Source organism: Canis lupus, chromosome 21 (genome assembly GCF_011100685.1).
Source record: "Canis lupus familiaris isolate Mischka breed German Shepherd chromosome 21, alternate assembly UU_Cfam_GSD_1.0, whole genome shotgun sequence".
Lineage (NCBI taxonomy): Eukaryota > Metazoa > Chordata > Mammalia > Carnivora > Canidae > Canis > Canis lupus.
This window is the reverse complement of record NC_049242.1, coordinates 39,730,280-39,751,061: the sequence shown is the minus strand read 5'-3', so window position 1 is coordinate 39,751,061 and position 20,782 is coordinate 39,730,280. Positions and strand designations below refer to the sequence as shown.

The window sequence follows — 20,782 nt, the reverse complement described above, 5'->3', positions numbered from 1 at the left end:
TCGGAGCATTAGGTAATTTTTCAAGTTCACAGATATAGTAAATGAGAGGTCTGAGATTTAAATCTCTACTCTAAGCCTTTCCACTCTACCACACTTTCCTTATGGCAGTAGATTCTGTTAAGACTGGTAGCAGTTTTCCAGTTTCTAAGCACCATGGTTGCACATCAAATATTTACTTTTAAAGAAATAGAAAAACTTAATAGATTAGGCATGATAACTGTAAAAGTTTTTCAATTTTGGAAAACTGTGAGGTGGTGCTTATATGAGAAGAAAAATCAGAACTGTATAAACAAAAATACAAGATCCTTTCCCATAACAAAGCTTGAAAAAATTAGAAGTTCTGTAGCTTGATAGGTGTGTATTAGGTACTCGGTAAAGAATCCGTTAGTGTGCAAGACAGTGGGTCATCATACTTGTTTTTTATAATGATAATTCAGACAATTTTGTGTCATGATTCATGGGAACAATTGGATTCTCATGTTCTTCTAGAGCTGTTTATGATAGGATGTTACCAGCAAAAGCAAGTGAGAAACTTAGAGCAAAGAGCTATAAGGAAGGGAGGGATGGTGAAGGTTGGGAGGGAGAAATACATGATAGCTACAATTTAGTTACTTGTGAAACTAAACTATTTGGTGTATGTAAAAAATGTGGACTTCTGAGTTAGTGGTGAAAACCTTTCCTCAGCTTTCACATTCAATTATAATTTATAAAAATGCAAGTCCTGTGTATGAGGGTTTTCTTTTTCCCTATTTCTTCCCCTCAGAAGTTAGGGTACAGGTAATGTTATATGACAGTCAGATTTTAAAAGGATATTTAAATTATTTGGTGTTTCCTAAAATGAACTCTAGATGGGTCCTGTGTTAAATATATACTGCTCAAGTACCTCATCTCATTTTTTCTCAAGGCCGTCCTCATCACCTTTTGTAATGAGACAGGTACAATTGTATCTTATGCTTCTGGTGTGGCCTTTCTGGTAAAAGGTGGAAAGTAGAAATTGGATCTCACATTTCTCTAGACCTTGAAATGAATGGGCAATGACATCCTTATTTTATCTCACAATTGTCTGTATAAGAATATAGTTTAAATGTTGATCATCTAGACTAACTATTAAAAGAATTCTAGGGAAAGCATGGAGAGTAAACAACAAATATTTGTTAGAAAATTTATCATATAAAAACTGCAGTGGACCTGTCCCCTTTGTGTGCCAATACCATAACCAATTTTGTTGTCAAACTGTTTAGAATGAGTCAAATGGATTGGTTAGAGGGTTGGCAGCTCTCCTTTTTTTTTTTTTTTCTCTTTCTCTGTTTTTTTTTTTTTTAATAGTTGTTAAATAATAAAAAATTAGCAAATTCTTTTGACTAAGCTGGGATTAAATGAGTATCCAAAATATCTAACTGGAATATTAAAAATAAAATTCTATAGGAAGTATATATATTAGTAAAGAAAAATTCAGATGATAATTAAAAATAGTTAATAATTTATTTTAGATTTACTGTTAGTTATCTTTAATTCTAATAGATAATTAAAGTTATCTTTAATTCTAATACTGTTAGTTATCTTTAATTCAATAACTCTGTCCTAGAGTTAGGCCACTTGAGTTCAAATTCTGCCTTTTGTTTTTATGAGGTGTGACTTTAGGTGAATTTTAATTTTTAAAAATATAAACGTTTTTGTGCCTTGATTTCCTTATCTGTAAAACAAGGACAATGATATTATCTAAATACTGGAACTATTCTGAGAACTAAATGGGGCCAATACATGTAGCAGTGCTCAGTGCAGGGAATAGTATTTTTTAAGCATCTGCTAAATACTGTTCCTGTTTCTTTTTAGTCATCTCTCCAACATCCAGCCAGCCAGCCATCCATCCATCCATCTTTCCAATGTTTCTGACAACATAGATTGATGATTTTGGTGGGGGGCTTTCTTGCCATTGAATATGTAGAACTTTTAAGTGAATGAACTTACTGGCCAGGGGTGGGGGGAAGAAGAGATAGTCCTGGAAAACCAACTTAGGTACAGAAATCTAGGGGTACCTTAAATCTTCTGGTTAAATATAATTCTCTAAATTTGATTCTGCCTATTCATTTAATAATATTTAAGTAATTGGGTAATAATATTTATTGAGTGTTTTCTTTATGCAAATTTATTGTACTAGGTACCTGTGGGAATACGGAGAAACCAGGATTTTGTTCTTGCCCTTGAAAAGTTTGTAATCTAGTTTGGATTACTTTTCAGAAATGTGATGACAGTATACTTTTTAAAAAGATTAAGTAAGATAGCATGCATTAAGTGTGGAATGAGGGGCATAAAAATAAATTTTCAGAGCACTTATTAGGAGTGATTAGAAGAGGGATGGATCATAGTTACTTGGAATAATCTCAATTGGTTTCCTAGTGATAAGAAAGGAGAGTGAGGGAAGTAGGGACAGGCAGGAAAAGCAAAGGCAGGGTAGCAGCAATAAGTGAAGCCTGAGTCCATCCATCTAGCTAGAATAGAAGGTTAAAGTGTAGCTACTAGAAGATAAATCTAGAAAGATTAGTTGGATCTGAATGGAAGGCCTTGAATGCCAGAGTCAGGAGTTTGGACTTTTTTCTGTCATCAGGGGAAAGCCACTGATGTTTCTTGATCAAAAGAGTGGCTTGGTAAAGGGACTGGCAGTAAGATTGATTTGGAGAGGGAGAAATGAAACTAGGGAAATTAGAAAATGAAATTAGGGGACTCTTACAGAAGATTCAGTTTAAAGTCTGCTGTGAGTCTAGGTATGAAGTGTAAGAAAACCCTACTCAGGTAAGATTATAAGCATGGTAAGAAGGTGTGAGCAGAAGAAATTTTATTAAGGAAGAGTTGATGGAACTTAATGACAGTCTGGCAATGTGGAACAAGAATAAAAGAGGAGACAGATGCAGTGTCATGTTTTGAATTTGGATGATTTCGAGAATGATGCTTTTCTGGGTGTGAATGAATGAGGAAGGGTGTTGAGGAAAATAATGATGAAACTAATTTTAAGTTTGTTGAATATGACATAGCAGAGTACATCTTGGTATAAATGTCTAGCAGTCATTTGAGGACTGTTGTATTTCAGGAAGATGAGAGAGATTCAGTGTTGGGTATATAAATATAAAAATTATATGATTTAAATATTAAGGAATGAGATGTTTGACAAAAAGAGCATAGAGGAAGAGTAATGTTTAGGTTGGCAGCATTAACATGTGAGTGTTATTTTCTATGATTATGTATTCACCTTAAGTTTGAAAAATAAGCTGTTTGCTCATCTCTCCCTCTCTGATTTTCCCCATTCTCTTTCTTTCAAATATTAGACAACATATATAGGCAATATTGATTATCTACAGTGTGTGAGCCCTGTGCGGGACACTGATGATTCAGTAAAAAACAAAACAGACATGATCTCTAATCTCATGGAATATGTAGAATAAGCTTACTTTTTAAAAAATGTAACACAAAGTCTTTTATTATTTTCTATTTTTCTTCCACTGAGTATAAGCTTATGATAATATCTTTGTAAGCATTTATCTCCCTAGGACTAGAAGACATTCTATGACAACAGGGTTTTTTCCCTTCCTTTTGTTGATCTTTTTTTATTATTACTATATTGTATGGAATATTCTGTAGGACCGTAATTTAGGAAAGTGTTAAGTTACTCATCACTGAAGTTTAAAAAACACTAATTGCATCCTCTGTGCTGGGAGGTTTTTATTTTATTAAGCTTAGTAAGTAGAGTTTCTTGGGCCAGGGTGGTGAGGAGGAAGCTTTATTCTGTACCTGGAAAGTTGACAAGGTCTAGGAAAAACATCTTTTCCTAAAACAGTCTTATATCTCAAATCCAGACTTCTTTTAATGATGTGAAATTTATCTCAAATCGCAACAAAACTTGCAACTAGAGATTGGATTTTCATTTTCCTCTTTTTCTTCCATCCCCATTCAGCTTCTGGTTTAGCCACAGAGTCAATCCAGTGTCTTCATCTTATCCTTTTCTCCACTCTACCTTTATAAAATGGGGCAATGGTGGAGTAAGAATAAAGTATAAGATTGACCATTTGTAAAGGATGAAATGTCTACATTTATATGGTAAGATTCAAGTTCAGGAAAACTTATGTTGTCGATGGTCCCTGACTCATTCCACATGCACTCCTGTGCATTGATTCCTCCGCTCCCCCAAATGACCCATTTTTTTTGTGGATATATGTTGGAGGATTAAAAATGATATTATTTAGACCAGAAGTGTGGGGTCAAAATGGAATATCAGGCCAAAGCTGTGTGTTGTATATCTCTGTTAAAAGGAGGGCATTATTGGTAAAAGAAGAAACCCCTATGTGTGGAGTGTTTTCAGAATGGGAAAGATAGTTTTTCCCATACTGGAAGGAATAATGTAAATCCAAATATTTTAAATTTTGAGTTAGATCTAAAATCACTTTACAAAAGGAACTTTTTAAAAAGTAGTTTGTTTGGAGCAACATCTATATTTATATCTTAAGAATCTTCAGAGCATGGGAGAACCATGTCAAATTTTCAGTGCTTTAATACTAACCCACTTTTGGGTTACTGAAATCATTTCATAGTGGGCCAATCTGGCCACCAAATTTGGACAAGAATTCCAGATGCTGAGTGTCTCAATAATAGTTGTAGACATGTACCCTATGCTTGGTTGTTTTTCTAAACTTGGATAGAAGTACTAAACCAATTTTGTTAGGTGAATTTTCAACCTCGAAAATACAGGCCACTTTAGAAAACAAAAATGAAACATTACTTTTTTTTTTTAAGGAGAAATTAAGACAAAAGCTTTTGAGGTTGGGTCTTACCTGTTTATCTTCAACCTTCAGAAATGTTTTTAGGCTGGGAAGAAATTGCTTAAAGCATGGTTTTTATAATGGACATTCTGCTGACATACACAACATTATCGGCCCAAATGGCAGCAATATAATTTGTAGGCCTTGTACTCTGTCTGGAAAGTTGTAGTGCTCTTACTGGTATTTGTATTCACTTTTTATGAATTAGTCTTTCGTGTTGTTTTTCATTTTAACTTAATGTAAGGCTAATAAATCTTATTGTTAAATAACAAAGATTGTATCATAGCCTTCAGTATTAAAATGCACTCCTTTTTTGGGGAAAGCCAGATAGATGTGTTTACTCTGTAGAGAGATTTAGATTTGATTTTTTGTTTTCTTCATGGTAATTATGTTTGCACTTTGCTGATCACTAGTTGTGCATTATTACAATGGAAGGTGACAATTTGATTGTCTTCAATTGGAGAAACAAGTAATTTTATATTCACTAAGCTGTCAGGTAACACTAACTCACAGTACTAAGAGCTCCTGGCAATGCAGCTTGGCACCTATATTTAACTGCTTTGATGCTTGTGTAACCTCCGCTGAATCAGAAATACTTTGCCTGCTGGAAATGGTTTTCAGGGTTGTACAATGAGGTTTTCATTAAGTAGACAAACTGAAAATGAACTGCAAAGCCACGGTTGTTTCTCTCCTCCCCTTTCCCCTTCACCCTTCACCAACCCCTCCCCTTCCCTTGTCTCACCCTTCCCCCTTCTTTTCTCCTCCCTGTTCCTCCTCTTGATAGGAACCTGAAATTTATACCTTATTTCATTTTATGGAAGAGGGAAATTGCTGGATCGCTTTATTTAGCTGAAGGAAAACCTCAGAGATTAACTTTTTTATGTAATTTTGCTCATTGTCATCATATGTGAGCCTTCATTTTTTGAAATGATCTATCTAGCATCAATTTTCATTTTTCTCTTTTTTTTTCTGGCAATACTAAAAAGTGAAAATAGGGGTAAGAATGGAAAAGTATACAGTGATGGCTTCCTGCCCTTTCTCTCTGAGAAGTTATTGTTCTGTTTTATGATTCTTATTAATAAGTGGATAAGATATTGTATAATTGGGCTCCCAGACTAGTGGATTGGTTTCAAGCTGACAAACACATGTTTGGTTTTCACTTTAAAAATTATGGTTCTCATTTCATGTGAAGAGGAGATTCAAAGTAAGCATATATAAATAAACTCATTCTGCTATTATTGTAGACAGTTTTCATTCAAGCCACATAGAGGCCTTTCAGTTTGAGCTATAAAGTCATTGTGCTTGATTAAAATCCTCTAAGTTAGTGTGTATTTATAGTAGCCATTGTTTGGTTTTGCTTTTATTGTTAAGTGACTGATTTTATTTATGAATTCTGGGCCTGGCTTTCCAAGGCAAAGATCCCAACGAGTTATTGGTAGAAAAACTGTGAGAAAAATTCAGTATCACTATAAGCAGAAGTATAGACAAGGGTTATATGAAGTCAAGTTGTTTTGATCTCCAGAAGAAACTGGATACTCAGAGACACATGTAACAATTACAGGTTTTCCATAGGCAGGCAGGCAGGCAGGCTGGTCTTTAGGCTGGTTGCCTGCCTCTTCCAGAAGATACTAACCAATTAGACAGAGGTGGTTACGTGATGTAACATTATCAGGAGAAACAATTCATGAGTCAAAGCATTCCAAGACATATGAGCTCTAGTCCAAAGAACAGTCTTAAGCTATATAAAGTGACAGCAATATTGTCAGCTAAATATAAACTCTAGAAACACAAACTTTGATGACTTGAGAAGAATCTGTTCCAGGTAGTCCCTGTTTTGAAGATCCTCAGAAGGCCTTTGGAGACAATTCTGGTGCTTTGGTGTGAAAAATTAGAAGCCTTAGATAAGTCAGAATCCATTAATTTAAGCCCCTTCTTAGACATACTTCAAGGGCCTCAAGCATATTTCATTTGCCTCATCTCTATTGATCTGACAGGTAAATCAGTGAATTTTCTTCTGACAGATATTGTCTGTATATGTTACCATATACATTCTGAAAGAGCCACTATGAACCTTAAAAGATAGGTTTATGACTCTCCACAGTGGCTCTGAAAGCAGTTACCGTCTTTTTCACGGAATTTTCTCAGTTACTTATTAAACAGATGAAAGAGAGGGAGAAAACCTGGCAGAAGCTGGGGAAGCTGGGGTTGGAGTTGGGGAGAGGAGGTGGTGCTGGATAAAACAATGCAAAGAACCAACACCCGCCCTCAGGCCTTACCCTAATGAAGCAGGAAAAGTTTTGAAAGGGATATCTTCATTTTAATGTCTGGAACCAAGATCCTTCCCCACCCCTCAATCCTTAGACGTGGGAATTAGAGGTGCAGGAAAAATCATTCTTTGCCCTGGGCTGGGTGGACTGGCATCCTTTGTAGGGGTTCCTAAGTATTGTGCATTTTGGCAGCTGAACATATCTGTTACTCATGCTCCTTAAAATGAGAGGCACTGTGTTATATTTTTGGAAAATTAGTTGTTTATTTCTTAGTATCAGATCAATTGCAACATTAAATTAACAGTGAATTATCTGACAGAAGTAAGTCTACCTTGGTAGCCTGGGGCTGAGTTGCAAAAACAAATGTGAATATTGGCCTGAATTTTTAATTTTTTCTTTAAGTAAACCAACTATTAAAATGTTGCTTTATAGTAAAAACAGAGCTTCTTTTGAATAAATGTAACACACCTAAAAAGTGAATTTTGTTTGATAATTATCTTAGCAGTAAGGAAAACATTTTTAAAAATCAGGTTAAAAATATTGTTGCAATAAACTCAGTTGGCTCTTTTTGATACCTGTGTAAATCCCAAAGCGTAGTTTTGAAATGGATTCTTCTCAGGCAATGGTTAAAGAAAAAAAAAAAAACAAAAACAACAACAACAACAAAAAACAGTAATTTCAGGTGGTGATGCCCTAGGAGAAATCTGTTTCAAAATAATCCTACCCTTTAAACATTTACAAATAACTGTTTCTTAAAGATAACAGCAGGTTGGGCTGGTTTAAAATTCTAGAAAATTTGATTTTCTGCCATAGAGGGCTTAATGTATAGATATCCATATCCTTACCATTTTATAAAGTCTTTAGACCAGCTGATCTTAATTTCTTGTTAAAGAACATGAAGTATACTTACTGTCTGAATAAATTTGTAATGGCCTAAACATTCAGATTTTGTTCCTGGGGTTTTGGAGTTTGAAGTAAAGTAATTATCATCTTTCTAGAGATACTCATACTGACTTCCTAGAAAACATTATCAATTGCTGGCGACTGTATTTCCAACAGTCTCATTCCCAAAAGTCCTAAGCCCTGAAGTTCTTCCCAATGGCCTGGCATCCTGGGAATTCACTTGATCTTCTGGGCAGAGACATTTCAAACTCGGGGAACACATGATGGGAATTTAGTTTCATGTGTCCCAAAGATATGTAATTCTCTTTGGAGGTTTTACTTGATAATAGCTATGCCCCAGAAAACCATCTTGTTTAACCAATGTGATAAGTTGACAATGTAGTTTTTCTCTCTGATTATAATGTACTCTGTGTAGTCAATACACTAGTACCATGTGAGTGTAATTTCCTCTTTTATTTTATCTCCAATGCACTGTATTATAAATAAACAGTTAAAAAAAAACACCAAACAAATCTGTTGCATCTCCTTTTAAGATTGTACCACTGTAGACACTTGTTCTAGTAAAGTAGAATTGGGCGCATTTGATTGCATTTAAATTTTTCATGCTTCAGCAGTTTGGCTGGGAGCACAGTAAAGAAAAATCCCATGAGCGAGGATAGTTTAGAATAATAGAACTTGATTTTGTGTATTATAGCGGCAACATTTGCGCTGCTTTAGTTAGGGTTGTGTCAGCACTTCCATTATAAACCCCTGTTTTCAGGGGGTATAACTAGGGAGATTTTTTTAATACAAATTAAAAAAACAATTCATTTGAATGATTTTTAAGTTATAATAGTGCAAAAATAAAACAAAGTAAAGTCACACAGAAATTGACCATCTTCATAAGGATTTTGATTCTTTTGCTTACTAGTTTTATATGACAGCCCCCAAAGTAAGCTACTGTTCTAAAACACTGGGGGTGAAAATTTTTGTAGTGAAAAATTACTAAATGACCATTAAAAATAAAAGTAAGCATCTCAGGTGACATTTTAAAACACGAAAACCAAGTGTATATTTGATTGATGAGTTTCTAAAGGAGAGTAGCCATGGGAAGTGGTTATAGTAAAGGTATTGCCAAAAGTCAGGTATCTTTGCAGCTTCCAGAATAGTTTAGTTGGTCTAGTAAAATGTTTTAAACAGGAAAGCTAAAGTAAAGAAATACATCCTTTGAATGAGGATGTAATCAGTAAGTTGAAGGATTCTTTAATAAAGTAATTGTGCAAAAAGTAATCAGTAAATTGAATCTAATAATCAGTGAATTCTAGACTTTAATAAACTGCTTTAAAAAGGATTTGTACACATTTTCCTTATAAATACAACAAAACTACCACACTACAACAAAACCAACAATTAAAAGAAACCTGAAAGAAGCCCAATAATTTTATCAAAAGGAAAAGCCTGCAAGTGGAACCATACCATAAAATCACCTTCTTCTCTGCTAGGAACATGTTGAGAACTGTAGGAGAGTAAACTCAAGAAATTAAATAAAATATGATATGGTAAAGTATTCTTGGAACAAAAATGTTAACTTCTTTGCTAAAGGAAAGGATTTTGAAGTTGAGTATGCCTTCCTTGGTTGTTAACTGTTATTGTCCTACACTCCTCCTCTCTTTGTCCTCTAACGATGGTGTGAACTGAGGATGAACAGTCAAATTTAATATTGCTTTTTTTTGGCAGCAGATCTTTTATTTGCAACCTTGATAGACGTTTGTATTTGTAGGTGCAAAATAAAAGACAAATTGTGTGATGTTGTAAATAGGTAGCTTTCCTGAATGGTCACTGGAGGAATCACCAGAAGACTGTTGATGAAGTAGAGGTGAAGCCTTTCCTCACTAATTGTATTCAGCGTGTAATTTCTAAACTTCCCTCTGAATTTTGATTTTCAATTAACACTCCCCATTTGAAGATAATTTTCTATTTAATGTAATTGCAGGAAATAATTTATTGGCTGATTAAGACTGAGGGCCCAGCCTTCCTTAAGAAAACACTCTAACAAACCAGCCTTTAAACTCAACTCAGCTTTGGACAGATTTAGTCTATTTTTACAGCTGCATGGTTGTGTTTAATTAGGATTGTGCACTATTGTTCATTGGTGCAGTTTATACTTGAAATTATTCTTAAGAGACTTTTCATTTTGGGTTTTGTGTCATGATTAATTTATACTAAAGCAACAATCTCAGATATTGCTATTGGAAGGAGCCAAGTCACTTTATAATAAGAGGATGTTTGTTGGGGAGCTAAAGTCACTCTGAGTTTTGGCTTATGACTTTCAATTGTATTTAACTGTTTTAAAAGGCAGCAGTAAATTCATTCTTTTGTTTTCAATGTGAATGATTACATTATTGGTACTGTCATTATCTGAACTATGAAAACACTCTTGTTGTTTATGGTAAACTCTGGGTAAACTTGCAGACCAGTTATAATTTGCCTGGCTTTGTTGTAGTATTTACAGTGATCCCTGTAAATGAGAAACATCCTTTAGTATCATTTTCCATACATGTGTATGCATTTTTCCATTTGCTAGTATTGCTAGAAATTAGTCAAGAATGTATTTATCTCATCCTTTGATATAGTACTCTTTAGGACATTTCATTTCTTTTTTCTCAAAGAAGATATAGACATTCTTCTGCACTTCCTTTCCCCCACTTTATTTTCTAGTATCAAGTCTAATAGATGAAATTTTATTATTTGTAGAATGATTATTATAAGTAGGTATCAGCATTTTAATATGTTTCAAAGCACTTCAAAAGCCTGTAATACTTTTATTTAGAACTGTGCATAATTAGATTAGCTGATCTTATATTAATTTTTTTCACTGTAGGATACTAAATCTGAGCCCCCTCATTAATTGTGAGAAATTTAGCATTAGCTGTTAAATCCTATGTGAAACATGGGCTGCTACATAAAAACTACTGTTTAAATTGGAATTAACTTAATTATTTTTCTTTGCACTTGATATTTCCTTCACTGCAATATTCATGAAAGCATGTGACAGATTTGTAAATTTAACTGTTAATCTCAGATTTCTAGACCCTTTAATCAGTATTTATTTGTCTGTAGAAACAGTACTAGCAAGTTAATGATTTGCTAATTTGAAAAATGCTCATGTGGTTTCCTATGTTAACTGATTTGTGCATTTTTTAAAAAATGGTATGAAATCAATTAATGTTAAAGAGCAATTAAGGTGGAGATTTTATTCCTTCGTTACACAGCAATTTTAGAGCTAAAGATGCTATAAAACCCAAAACAACATAAAGTTTTAGAAAAAAATACTCAATTGTCTTTTCTTTAAAGTTATAAACTTTTGGTGGTTTTATTTTAAACATTTTGCTAAGAAAACCATCTTAACAAAGCACAGAATGGAGACCTTGTGCAGAATGCAGTCAATGTTTACTTGTGGGTACGTAGATGAATGTTTAGTAATTGTTTTTGCAGTTTTAAAAATATGATGTAGGCATTTTAGTATTTTAGTATTTTCACAGTAAATGCTTTGAATTTTGTTTGGTTTCTAATATAGAGTCATAGTTATTTCATATACTCAATTCAAATGTTACAAAATTGCCCTACGATTATTCTAACATTATCGGCTGCTCTATCAATATGTCACTTAAAAGTTAAGTTACAGTAGTTGATTCATTTTTAAAATCTTGAGAAAAGGATCAGATTGGCACTAAACCATGGTACATGGTAGGCCTGGCACTCATAATACAAGGTATGAACTAAGAAGTCAGGACCAAATTTTTCTTAGGACTTCCAACATGTATTATGTGCTTTCCGATTGTATTTTCTCACATAGACTTCTTTTGTTCCCCCATAAAACATAAGAGAAATTTGGATATTTCTACTTAAAAATCATCCTCCAAAATGGCTTGTCAGTTCATTCACTTACTTATTTTTCCCATTGTTAGCTATCACCCTAATTTGATGATCTAGTTGGGAGAACTGGGAGGAAAAGTGCACACATATGTATACTATATGTTATGAAAACTTATTCCATGAAAATTTAATTTGTGGATTTTTTCCCAAGATTTTATTTATTTATTCATGAGAGACACACAGAGAGAGGCAGAGACACAGGCAAAGGGAGAAGCAGGCTTACTGTCGGGAGCCTGATGTGGGGACTCCATCTCAGGACCCAAGGATCATGCCCTGAGCCAAAGGCAGACGCCCAACCACTGAGCTACTCAGGCATCCCTCATTTGTGGATGGTTAGGGAGAAGATATGTAGCAACTACTAGGAAAAGGTTTGCTGAGTTAAAAGAAGAGAGCGAAAACTCAGCTTCTGCTGAGTTTTTTTTCCCCCAGTGGTTTAGAGTAGGTCATAAACAACTTGAAGTTAGAGAACCTACTTTTTTTTTTTTGTTTTCTGAATTAGTCAACTGTAAGGGATGGTTTGCCCTTTTGTCATTGACAGCCTTTTCTTCTTCTGCAGAAGAATGTCTTCCAAGCAAGCCACCTCTCCATTTGCCTGTGCAGCTGATGGAGAGGAAGCGATGACCCAAGATTTGACCTCAAGAGAAAAGGAAGAGGGCAGTGATCAACATGTGGCCTCCCATCTGCCTCTGCACCCCATAATGCACAACAAACCTCACTCTGAGGAGCTACCCACCCTTGTCAATACCATCCAACAAGATGCTGACTGGGACAGTGTTCTGTCGTCTCAGCAAAGAATGGTGAGCTTTTAAAATCTGGCACCGTCATGCAGTGTGTCCGTGAGTGCGGTGTCTTAGAAGCAACTCAAAATACCTATTCTAGAATTATTTGTGTTCAGGTCACAGAACAAGCACCGTGATTATATGATTGATATTACCAATACACTAGGAACTGGGAAGAATTGGAAAAACAGTTTGTGATTTAGTTTTTGTCCATTATTAGGTCAACTCGCCAAAAAGATATTTAATTTAATTTGGGGGAGGTCTGGTTATCCTATTCCCTGAATAAGGTGGTGAACTTGATAATGACACAAAATAGGTAGTGTGTGTCTGTGTGTTAACACTGAAATATTGTATTAAGCAAAAACATGTCTATGGGAATGAGGTCATATGGTGAGTACACCTTCAGTGAGGAAATGTAGGTATTTATTATTTTTAATGGTCATTTTTGATTTATGATAAAGCTTTTCTCACCTACCTGACTATATATTAATTTCAAAAGGATGTACAAAACTCCTGAGTATCATTCAATCAGGCTTCAGTTTTCCCTGAAGGTAGAAACAACATCAGATACATGCCAGCTTTCCCATGAGAAATTCTGTCTCTAACCATCAGAACAGAAGCTGCAGTAAGTGTCATTGTCTAGTTTAAACCAAAAAAATCCAGTTTTTTTAAAAGCATCTAAAACTGACCAAGATCTTAACAGATTTTATTAGATTAGGAATTGATAACCTGTTTTACATTTCTTAACTTTTGGTTATGTTAATGAAAGATACTTTAAGTGGGCTGTGAGGAAAAGTTTTATTCCTTAATAAAAAATAAGATAATATTTAAAAACGCCTTTAATACTGATAACATGTATTTAAATTCTTGCTCTCTGCTTAATGCTTAATGTCAAAGACTTGATTCTATAAATTATGGAGGCAGACTTTTTTTTTTCAGCTGATTTTGCAGCAACAACTAGTGCTCTGGAGCAGTAGGTAGGAAGTAGGGGATTAGAAGAAAAATAAGACTTTTCTAGACTAACTTTAGGTTCATAGGGGGTTGTCATTATACCGTTAGATATATCCACTGGAAATTTTATTTTACTTTCATTGGAGGAGAGAGAGAAAGTATAACAAGGCAAGACTAAAAGACTAAGTCTGTTTTTCTGATTGAACTGAATTGTTTTTGTAACCAGTCGCTGCCACTAAAGACAGTAGGCCCATGCTTTGTTTTTATTTCATCAGATGCTTATGGAGCACCTTCTCTGGGCTCAGCATTTTACTAGGTGCTGGCTGTATAGTGGTGAAAGAACATGCATGATTATGCTGCCCTGGAACTTATATCTATGAGAGAAGACAGAAATTAAATAAAACATGCACATAAATACATGATTAAAATTGTGATATGTGTTAGGAAGGAAAAGAACAGAATGCTATATGAAAAATAATGGGATAAAGCTAATTTAGAATAGATGGATAGAAATACTTTCTCTGCCCTAAGGATGATAGGAACTAGCAAGGCAAAGAATAGAAGAAAGAGTAAAAATAGTAGAGGGAACAGCATATATGAAACATTTGAGGTGAATAAAATATAGCTGAGTATCAGGAAATGAAAGATAGTCTTTGAGGTGCTTGGGTGGCTCGGTTAAGTGTCCAACTTGGGTGTAGCTCAGGTCATTATCTTGGGGCTGTGAGATTGAGATCTGCGTCAGGCTTTGGGCTCAGTGGGGAGTCCAAAGAGACTGAGATTCTCTCTCCCTCTCCATTTGCCCCTCCTCCTGTTCCCTCTCTCTCTATCTATCTGAAATAAATAAATCTTAAGAAATAGAGATAGTTTTTTTGTGGCTGGAGTGTAATGAGTAAGGATATATTGTAGCAACAGATATGATTGAAGAGACTGGTAGGGGTTTGTATCCAATAAGACCATATTGATAATGTTATAGAAGTGAGTTTTGATTCTAGGTGCATTGAAAAACCATTGAAGGATTTTAGAACATTGCAGATAGATTACTCTGGTATAGTATGAATGGGTGGGAGGAAGATAGAGTGAAAGGAGTAAGGCCTGGTGGGAGCCTACTTCAGAAGTCCAGGTAAGGGGTGCCTGGGTGGCTCAGTCAGGTGGTCAACAGACTCTTGGTTTTGGCTCAGGTGGTGGGATCAATTCCCCATCAGGCTCTGTGCTCAGCAGGGAGTCTGCTTGAGATTCTCTCTCTCTCCCTCTACCCCTCCCCCTCCCGCTGGTGCACACTCTCTCCCTCTCCCTCCCTCCAATAAATAAATAAACCTTAAAAAAAGTCCAGGTAAGAGATGGTAGTGGTTTGGATTAGTGTAGAGGCAGAAGGGATAAAAAGAAGGGTTAGGTCCAAGATCTATTTTGCCGCTTATGTCAAGTATAGTCATGGACAATTAAAAATAATGAAACTGAACAATACAGGTTGAGGCAGAAATAATTTATTTCAAATTTTACTTCTTTAGAGAACATGCTACTTATTTTCGTCAGTAAAATTTGTATTTTGGCAAGTGCCAATTTGCTTCAGTGATACATTCTCAAAGTTTTATGACCTAAAATTTTGTCAGAAAATAGATATTAATAATTTGCTTACCAAATTTATTTAAAGAGGGATTTATGGTAGTATAAAATAGTTTAAATTTACACATATATTATATATTAGTATAAAAGAAATCATATTTGTTGGAAATGTTTTCAAACTTTCACTCTCTTTTGATATCAAGCACTGCTTTCCACTGGAGCCTTTGTGTATTCTGAATGTCTGGAAGCCAAAATATTTTGTTTTAACTCCCACTCTATAGTATTTCCCAGCTGTGTACTTATATGGTATAATAAAAGGATTTAACAAATGGGAAATAGCAGCTGCATTTGGAAATTCCCTTTGTGCTCCCTTTTCATTCGATAGATTCAATAATGTGTAACAACTGTAGCATCAGACCTGTAATGACTTACATTGCGAGTATCATATCACCAACCAATTTTTCATTACAGGGAAGGAAAACAATAGAAGGACCTTAGGTTTCTGGGCAGTCCTGCAAACCTACATATAGAGGTGTGTGTGTGTGTGTGTGTGTGTGCGCGCGTATGTGTGCGCACTTGAGGTGGGGGGACTTTGACTTAAGTAAAATTTAATGAACATTTCACCTCATTCTACTTTCAAATCAATATGACATCCAAAAGTATTGTTATGAAGTTAAGTGTAACTTGGTAGCTATCATCAATGGATCATAGTCTGTTACCCACTGTAATTGAGCCCGATAAAATAGCCATGGAGAAATAAAATTTTAAAGTAAAAAACAACAACAATTCTCCTGACACCTATCCAATTTCCATTGTTATTTACTTTTTATAATGGCCTTCACTCGTGAAGTTAGAAACAGGTATTAAAAGTTTCTTATCTGCTGGGTTCAGGAAGGGTTTTACTTTGAAATATCAAGACCACAGAAGAGCTTTACTATAAGAGACAGTAAAGACAAAGCAGAGAAGTTCTGCTAAGCTGCACTTCCTGTTTAGAAAAAAAAATCTTGAAATGTTGAAATTCTGATTATTTTGACATGGTGTTTGAACAAAATATGAGACCACACTGTTTCAAGGCAAGGGAAATAATTCATTATGGCAATAAAGCAAAGGAGAATAGAAATTTTAGACTAGCATTCAAAGGCCAATTTGAGATTAAGAAGTTTAGACTCTGATTTTAATTATAATCACTTAAGTTGTAGATGCCAGAATGCTTGATTTCAAGTTTAGCGTGCTGTGTTAATTGATAAATTCCATTTGAAGACCAAAAAGTTAGTGTAAATGAAAATTCAGCATCCTTGTTCACTATATACAGCCACTACTATTTTCATTATGGTATGAGTGTACCAGTACTTTTTTTTTTTTTTTTTTTTGTAGAGGAATATTGACACTTTCTCCTGAAATGTGTTTTTGTCGGAATTATGACTGATTCATTAGACAGGAATAAAGTCACATAATTTTTTCAACAGGAAAAATGTGTAGTGTATCATTCTTTTCAATGTTAACAGGGATGAAGTAACATTTTGTAGCTATAATTAGTGACTGGCAGTATGACATTGTGTGTAATGATTAAATGCTAAAGATTACTTGAGTATATAGCACCCACTAAATTCTAGGTGCAGGGATTTGCTTACAAATAATACAGTAAGGAGCCCTGCTATTGTGGAACTCAGATTTTAGTAGTATGACAGCCCTGCTATCGTGGAACTCAGATTCTAGTAGTATGACAGATAATAAAGAAGTTTCACAGAGTGAGCCGGTTTCAGACATTGATGAGTGTAATAAAGAAAATTAAATAAGAAAATGTGATCAAGGACGACTACCTTGAACAGTCTGGAAAGGCTCTTGGAACAGGTAACTTTTGAATTGAGGTTTGAAGGAGAAGGAACCAAGTATGTGAAAATTGGCGAGGAAGACCCTTAGCTAGACTTTATAGTAAGTGTAGCAGAAAGCAATAGAGTGGGTGGAATGGAGTGGGTGAGGGAGAGAATGAGATGAAATCAAGGAGACAGGCAGATGACAAAGACTTTGAGGTTATCATGGGCTACGGTGAGGTATTTAGACTTCAAGTGCAAGAGGAAGCCATTGGATGATTTGAAATGAGAGACTAGCATGATTTGATTTGATTTGATTTGATTTGGTTTGATTTGTTTATTTTTAAAGATTTTATTTATTTATTCATGAGAGACACACAGAAGAGAGACACAGGCAGAGGGAGAAGCAGGCTCCCTGCAGGGAGCCCAGTGTGGGACTCGATCCCAGGACCCTGGGATCACAACCTGAGCCAAAGGCAGATGCTCAACCACTGAGCCACTCAGGTGCCCTGATGTATGTATGTATGTATGTTTGCTTGTTTTAAATCACATTGGCTTCTGTGCAGCAAACCGATTGTGGGAGATAGCAGCAGAAACAAGGATACCTAGTAGGAAAACTATGGCAGTACTGCTCCTAAAAGTTTGATGATACATGAGAGTAAACAATTAGGGAGGTTATTCTTTGAGTTCCCGTAGATTCTGAAGAAGACAAGATTCACATAGAAGGTGAGGGGAATATTTTAAGCCATGTGGGCATGAATTTAGTCGTGTGGGCAGAAATTTAGTCAAGAATGCACAGGAGGGCAGCCCTGGTGGCGCAGCGGTTTAGCGCCGCCTGCAGCCTGGGGTCTGATCCTGGAGACCTGGGATTGAGTCCCATGTCAGGCTCCCTCCATGGAGCCTGCTTCTCCCTCTGCCTGTGTCTCTGCCTCTCTCTCTCTGTTTCTATGAATAAATAAATAAAATCTTAAAAAAAAAAAAAAAAGAATGTACAGGAAATGAAATTGCTAAGACCAAGGAGGGGGAAGAGAGGAGTTTTGCTCCTGGACAGAGAATGGTCCCATGTGAGGACAGAAGCTTTTTCAAGATAGAACTGCTGGGGGACGCTTGATCTCGGAATTCCGGGATGGAGTTCCGCATCGGGCTTCCTGCAGAGAGCCTGCTTCTCCCTCTGCCTATGTCTCTGCCTCTCTCTCTCTCTCTCTCTCTCTCTCTCTCTGTGTGTATCTCTCATGAATAAATAAATAAAATCTTAAAAAAAAAAAAAAAGAACTCTTTGCAGGTGACTTATGGGGTAGGCCGGGGTACCAACAGTATCTCTTACAAGATTCACAAAGTGATAACAAGATTGTAAGTGAGGTCTTCTTTACACATGTACATCTGTGCACTTAGACACATGCTTATATTGATATATAATTTAAGTCAAATGGGTTTATATGCATCTGGCTTTTAATTACTAGTGTAATTAAGCAAAAATAACCAGACTGGACCCTGAGCCCCAGAATATCAGAGCTTCTTATTTTAGAGACCTACTTAAATTCCCCTGAATGAATTTTCTCTTTTAGAAAAGTTTTAAAAATAATTTTTTCACTATAAATAAAAGCTACCCATAGTGACCTTTGTTGTAACTGAAAGAAAACGGCAATAGGCATGTTGAGATATTTAATAAATGTTAGGAACAATACTGTCTTACTTGCAAACAATTCTCCTTTCTGTCGTTTTTGCTTTTAGTCCAAAGAAGTTGCTAATCACCTCTGGAGTGTTCTATGTACCTCGCTTTGAGCCATAAAAATTCTGGTGTGAACTTTGTACTGTGACTGACTGGGATTGGAGCTGTTGTCATTACATGATAACAGTCCAGGAATTTTGAGTGAAGATTTAATCCTTCTCAGCCATTATTTATGTTGTGACAGAATTTTTGAAGATTTCTAATTTTGTAAGCTTTTAAAAGATTTTAAAAACTTAAGTTGTTGCCAGCTTTTTGGTGAGATTTAGTCATTTAAGATAGTAGGTAGCACCCAAATGAAAGTTATTTTCTCATTTTTATCAAGACCATACATGAGAAAATGTAGTTTCTAAAGAGGAAGAAACTATAGAAACCCACTAGTTAGCCTGGACCTATTATAGCCTGAACACCTAAGGTGAGGTTTACATGTATCTTTTTGGTACCTGCTTGGTCTGTGAAGCACTGGAAAATAATCTAAAAACTCCCTTGATTTTCTAGACTTCCTGGAAAATTTAGTTATCACTCCTTTCATCTTAGGATTTTGGCATTCATTCAATTTAAGTAAATTTCAAATCTAAACTTCTGGTAACAAGTGAAAAATGTCCACCTTTGTTCCCTGAGTCATGAAACAACATTCTCCAGGAAACCTTGTGAGAGATTTCCCATTTTCTATCATTTTGAAACTGTATTTAGCACACAGAAGTTTCTTTTAAACCTCTCTCAAAAATTTAATGACAGGTATGTGCTTATAATTTTAACCAAAAAGTAAAACCATATTTTACTGCATAGTGTGGATAGGGAAATAGACAACTACTGTTGTCTAGTGTCAACACATTGGTCATCTTTGTATTTTCATACCCTGGTTATATACCCTGTTTCATTCCTGCTTTTAAAAAAAAATGTAGATCTTTAAAAAACTTTCCCAAATGTAGATCTTTAAAAAACTGGTCTTTTAAACAGAATGATTACTGGTGTGCCACTTGAAAATATCTTGATGTTTATGAAAATTGGAATTTTAATAATTAATTTTTAAAATTAAAATTGGAATTTTAATATTAATCTTAATGATATAATGCACCTTTAAATATACTTTTTGGAAAAGTTTTTTTACCTAGTGTATTATCAAAATCTTTATCAAAAGTAAAAACATTAACATGCTCTGGAATAGTTGGCTTTTTTCCCCCTTGGGCAAGAAAGAATCAGGTATGCATGCTGATTAACACACTCCAGTCATTAACATGTGATTATGTGGGCTGCATATTGAGCACCTGCCAAAATATAAAAAATCCAGTACTTTGCTACATCTGTGCAGACTTTTTGCGTTTCTTTTGTATTTTGACAGTTCAAGGAAAATCAGGCCCTAGTATCTTTTTTCCCCGAGTGTAATGAAACTGTGTATACAGAATGTTTTCAAGGAGATGAGATATGCCATGTTTATTTTTATTTTAATCTTTTAGGCTGTATAAGAGCCAGTGACTGGAGTTTGCAGAGCACTGACTATAACATGAATCTCTTAACAAAATCCATTACTGGCATTCACCTACAATTTACAGCATTCCTTCATGTTCATGAGGATTATGTTTTCTGGGATTTAACCAATATTCCCTTATTTTGCTTCATTTTTATGTGATATCTTTATGCCTCATAAATATTTTGTTTTCACTTCTTTCACCACTATGTTGCTAGTATGCACCTTATTGTGATGCCAGGGCTGTTCCTGTGGTTTGATTTTTCCTATCTAGTATCCATATGCAAATATTCCTTCATGACCAAAGTATAGTTTGTATTCTATAGTATTTCCAACACTTATGAAAGGTAATTCTTCAATTCTTATTTAAAATAAGAATTGATTATTAATAGAAAAGCTGGGATGATCCAGTCTAGCAAAACAGTTTGGTTGAGCCAGGCCTATTCCAGATAGCTTTATTTTCTTGATGGATTCAGAAGATTTTTGTTTTTTAAGGTAGGCTTCTTGTCAGATTGGTCAGTATTAATCAATGGAAGCTGATATCACAATCTTCTGATCAAAGCAAAACTTCACAGTCTGTAGGTGGTTCTGATT

The 20,782-nt window shown here is 35.1% G+C and overlaps 1 protein-coding gene across 26 annotated transcripts in view; it reads left to right on the top strand.

The window, feature by feature from the left end:
• SOX6 (SRY-box transcription factor 6) overlaps window positions 1–20,782 on the top strand; it is a 588,321-nt gene that overhangs the window by 226,526 nt on the left and 341,013 nt on the right. For all 26 annotated transcript variants that reach the window (XM_038569137.1, XM_038569135.1, XM_038569136.1 and 23 more), the window contains one exon: window positions 12,450–12,690. In XM_038569137.1, the coding sequence (XP_038425065.1) occupies window positions 12,454–12,690 (237 nt within the window). In that variant the 5' untranslated portion in view covers window positions 12,450–12,453. The remainder of the gene's footprint in view (window positions 1–12,449; window positions 12,691–20,782) is intronic.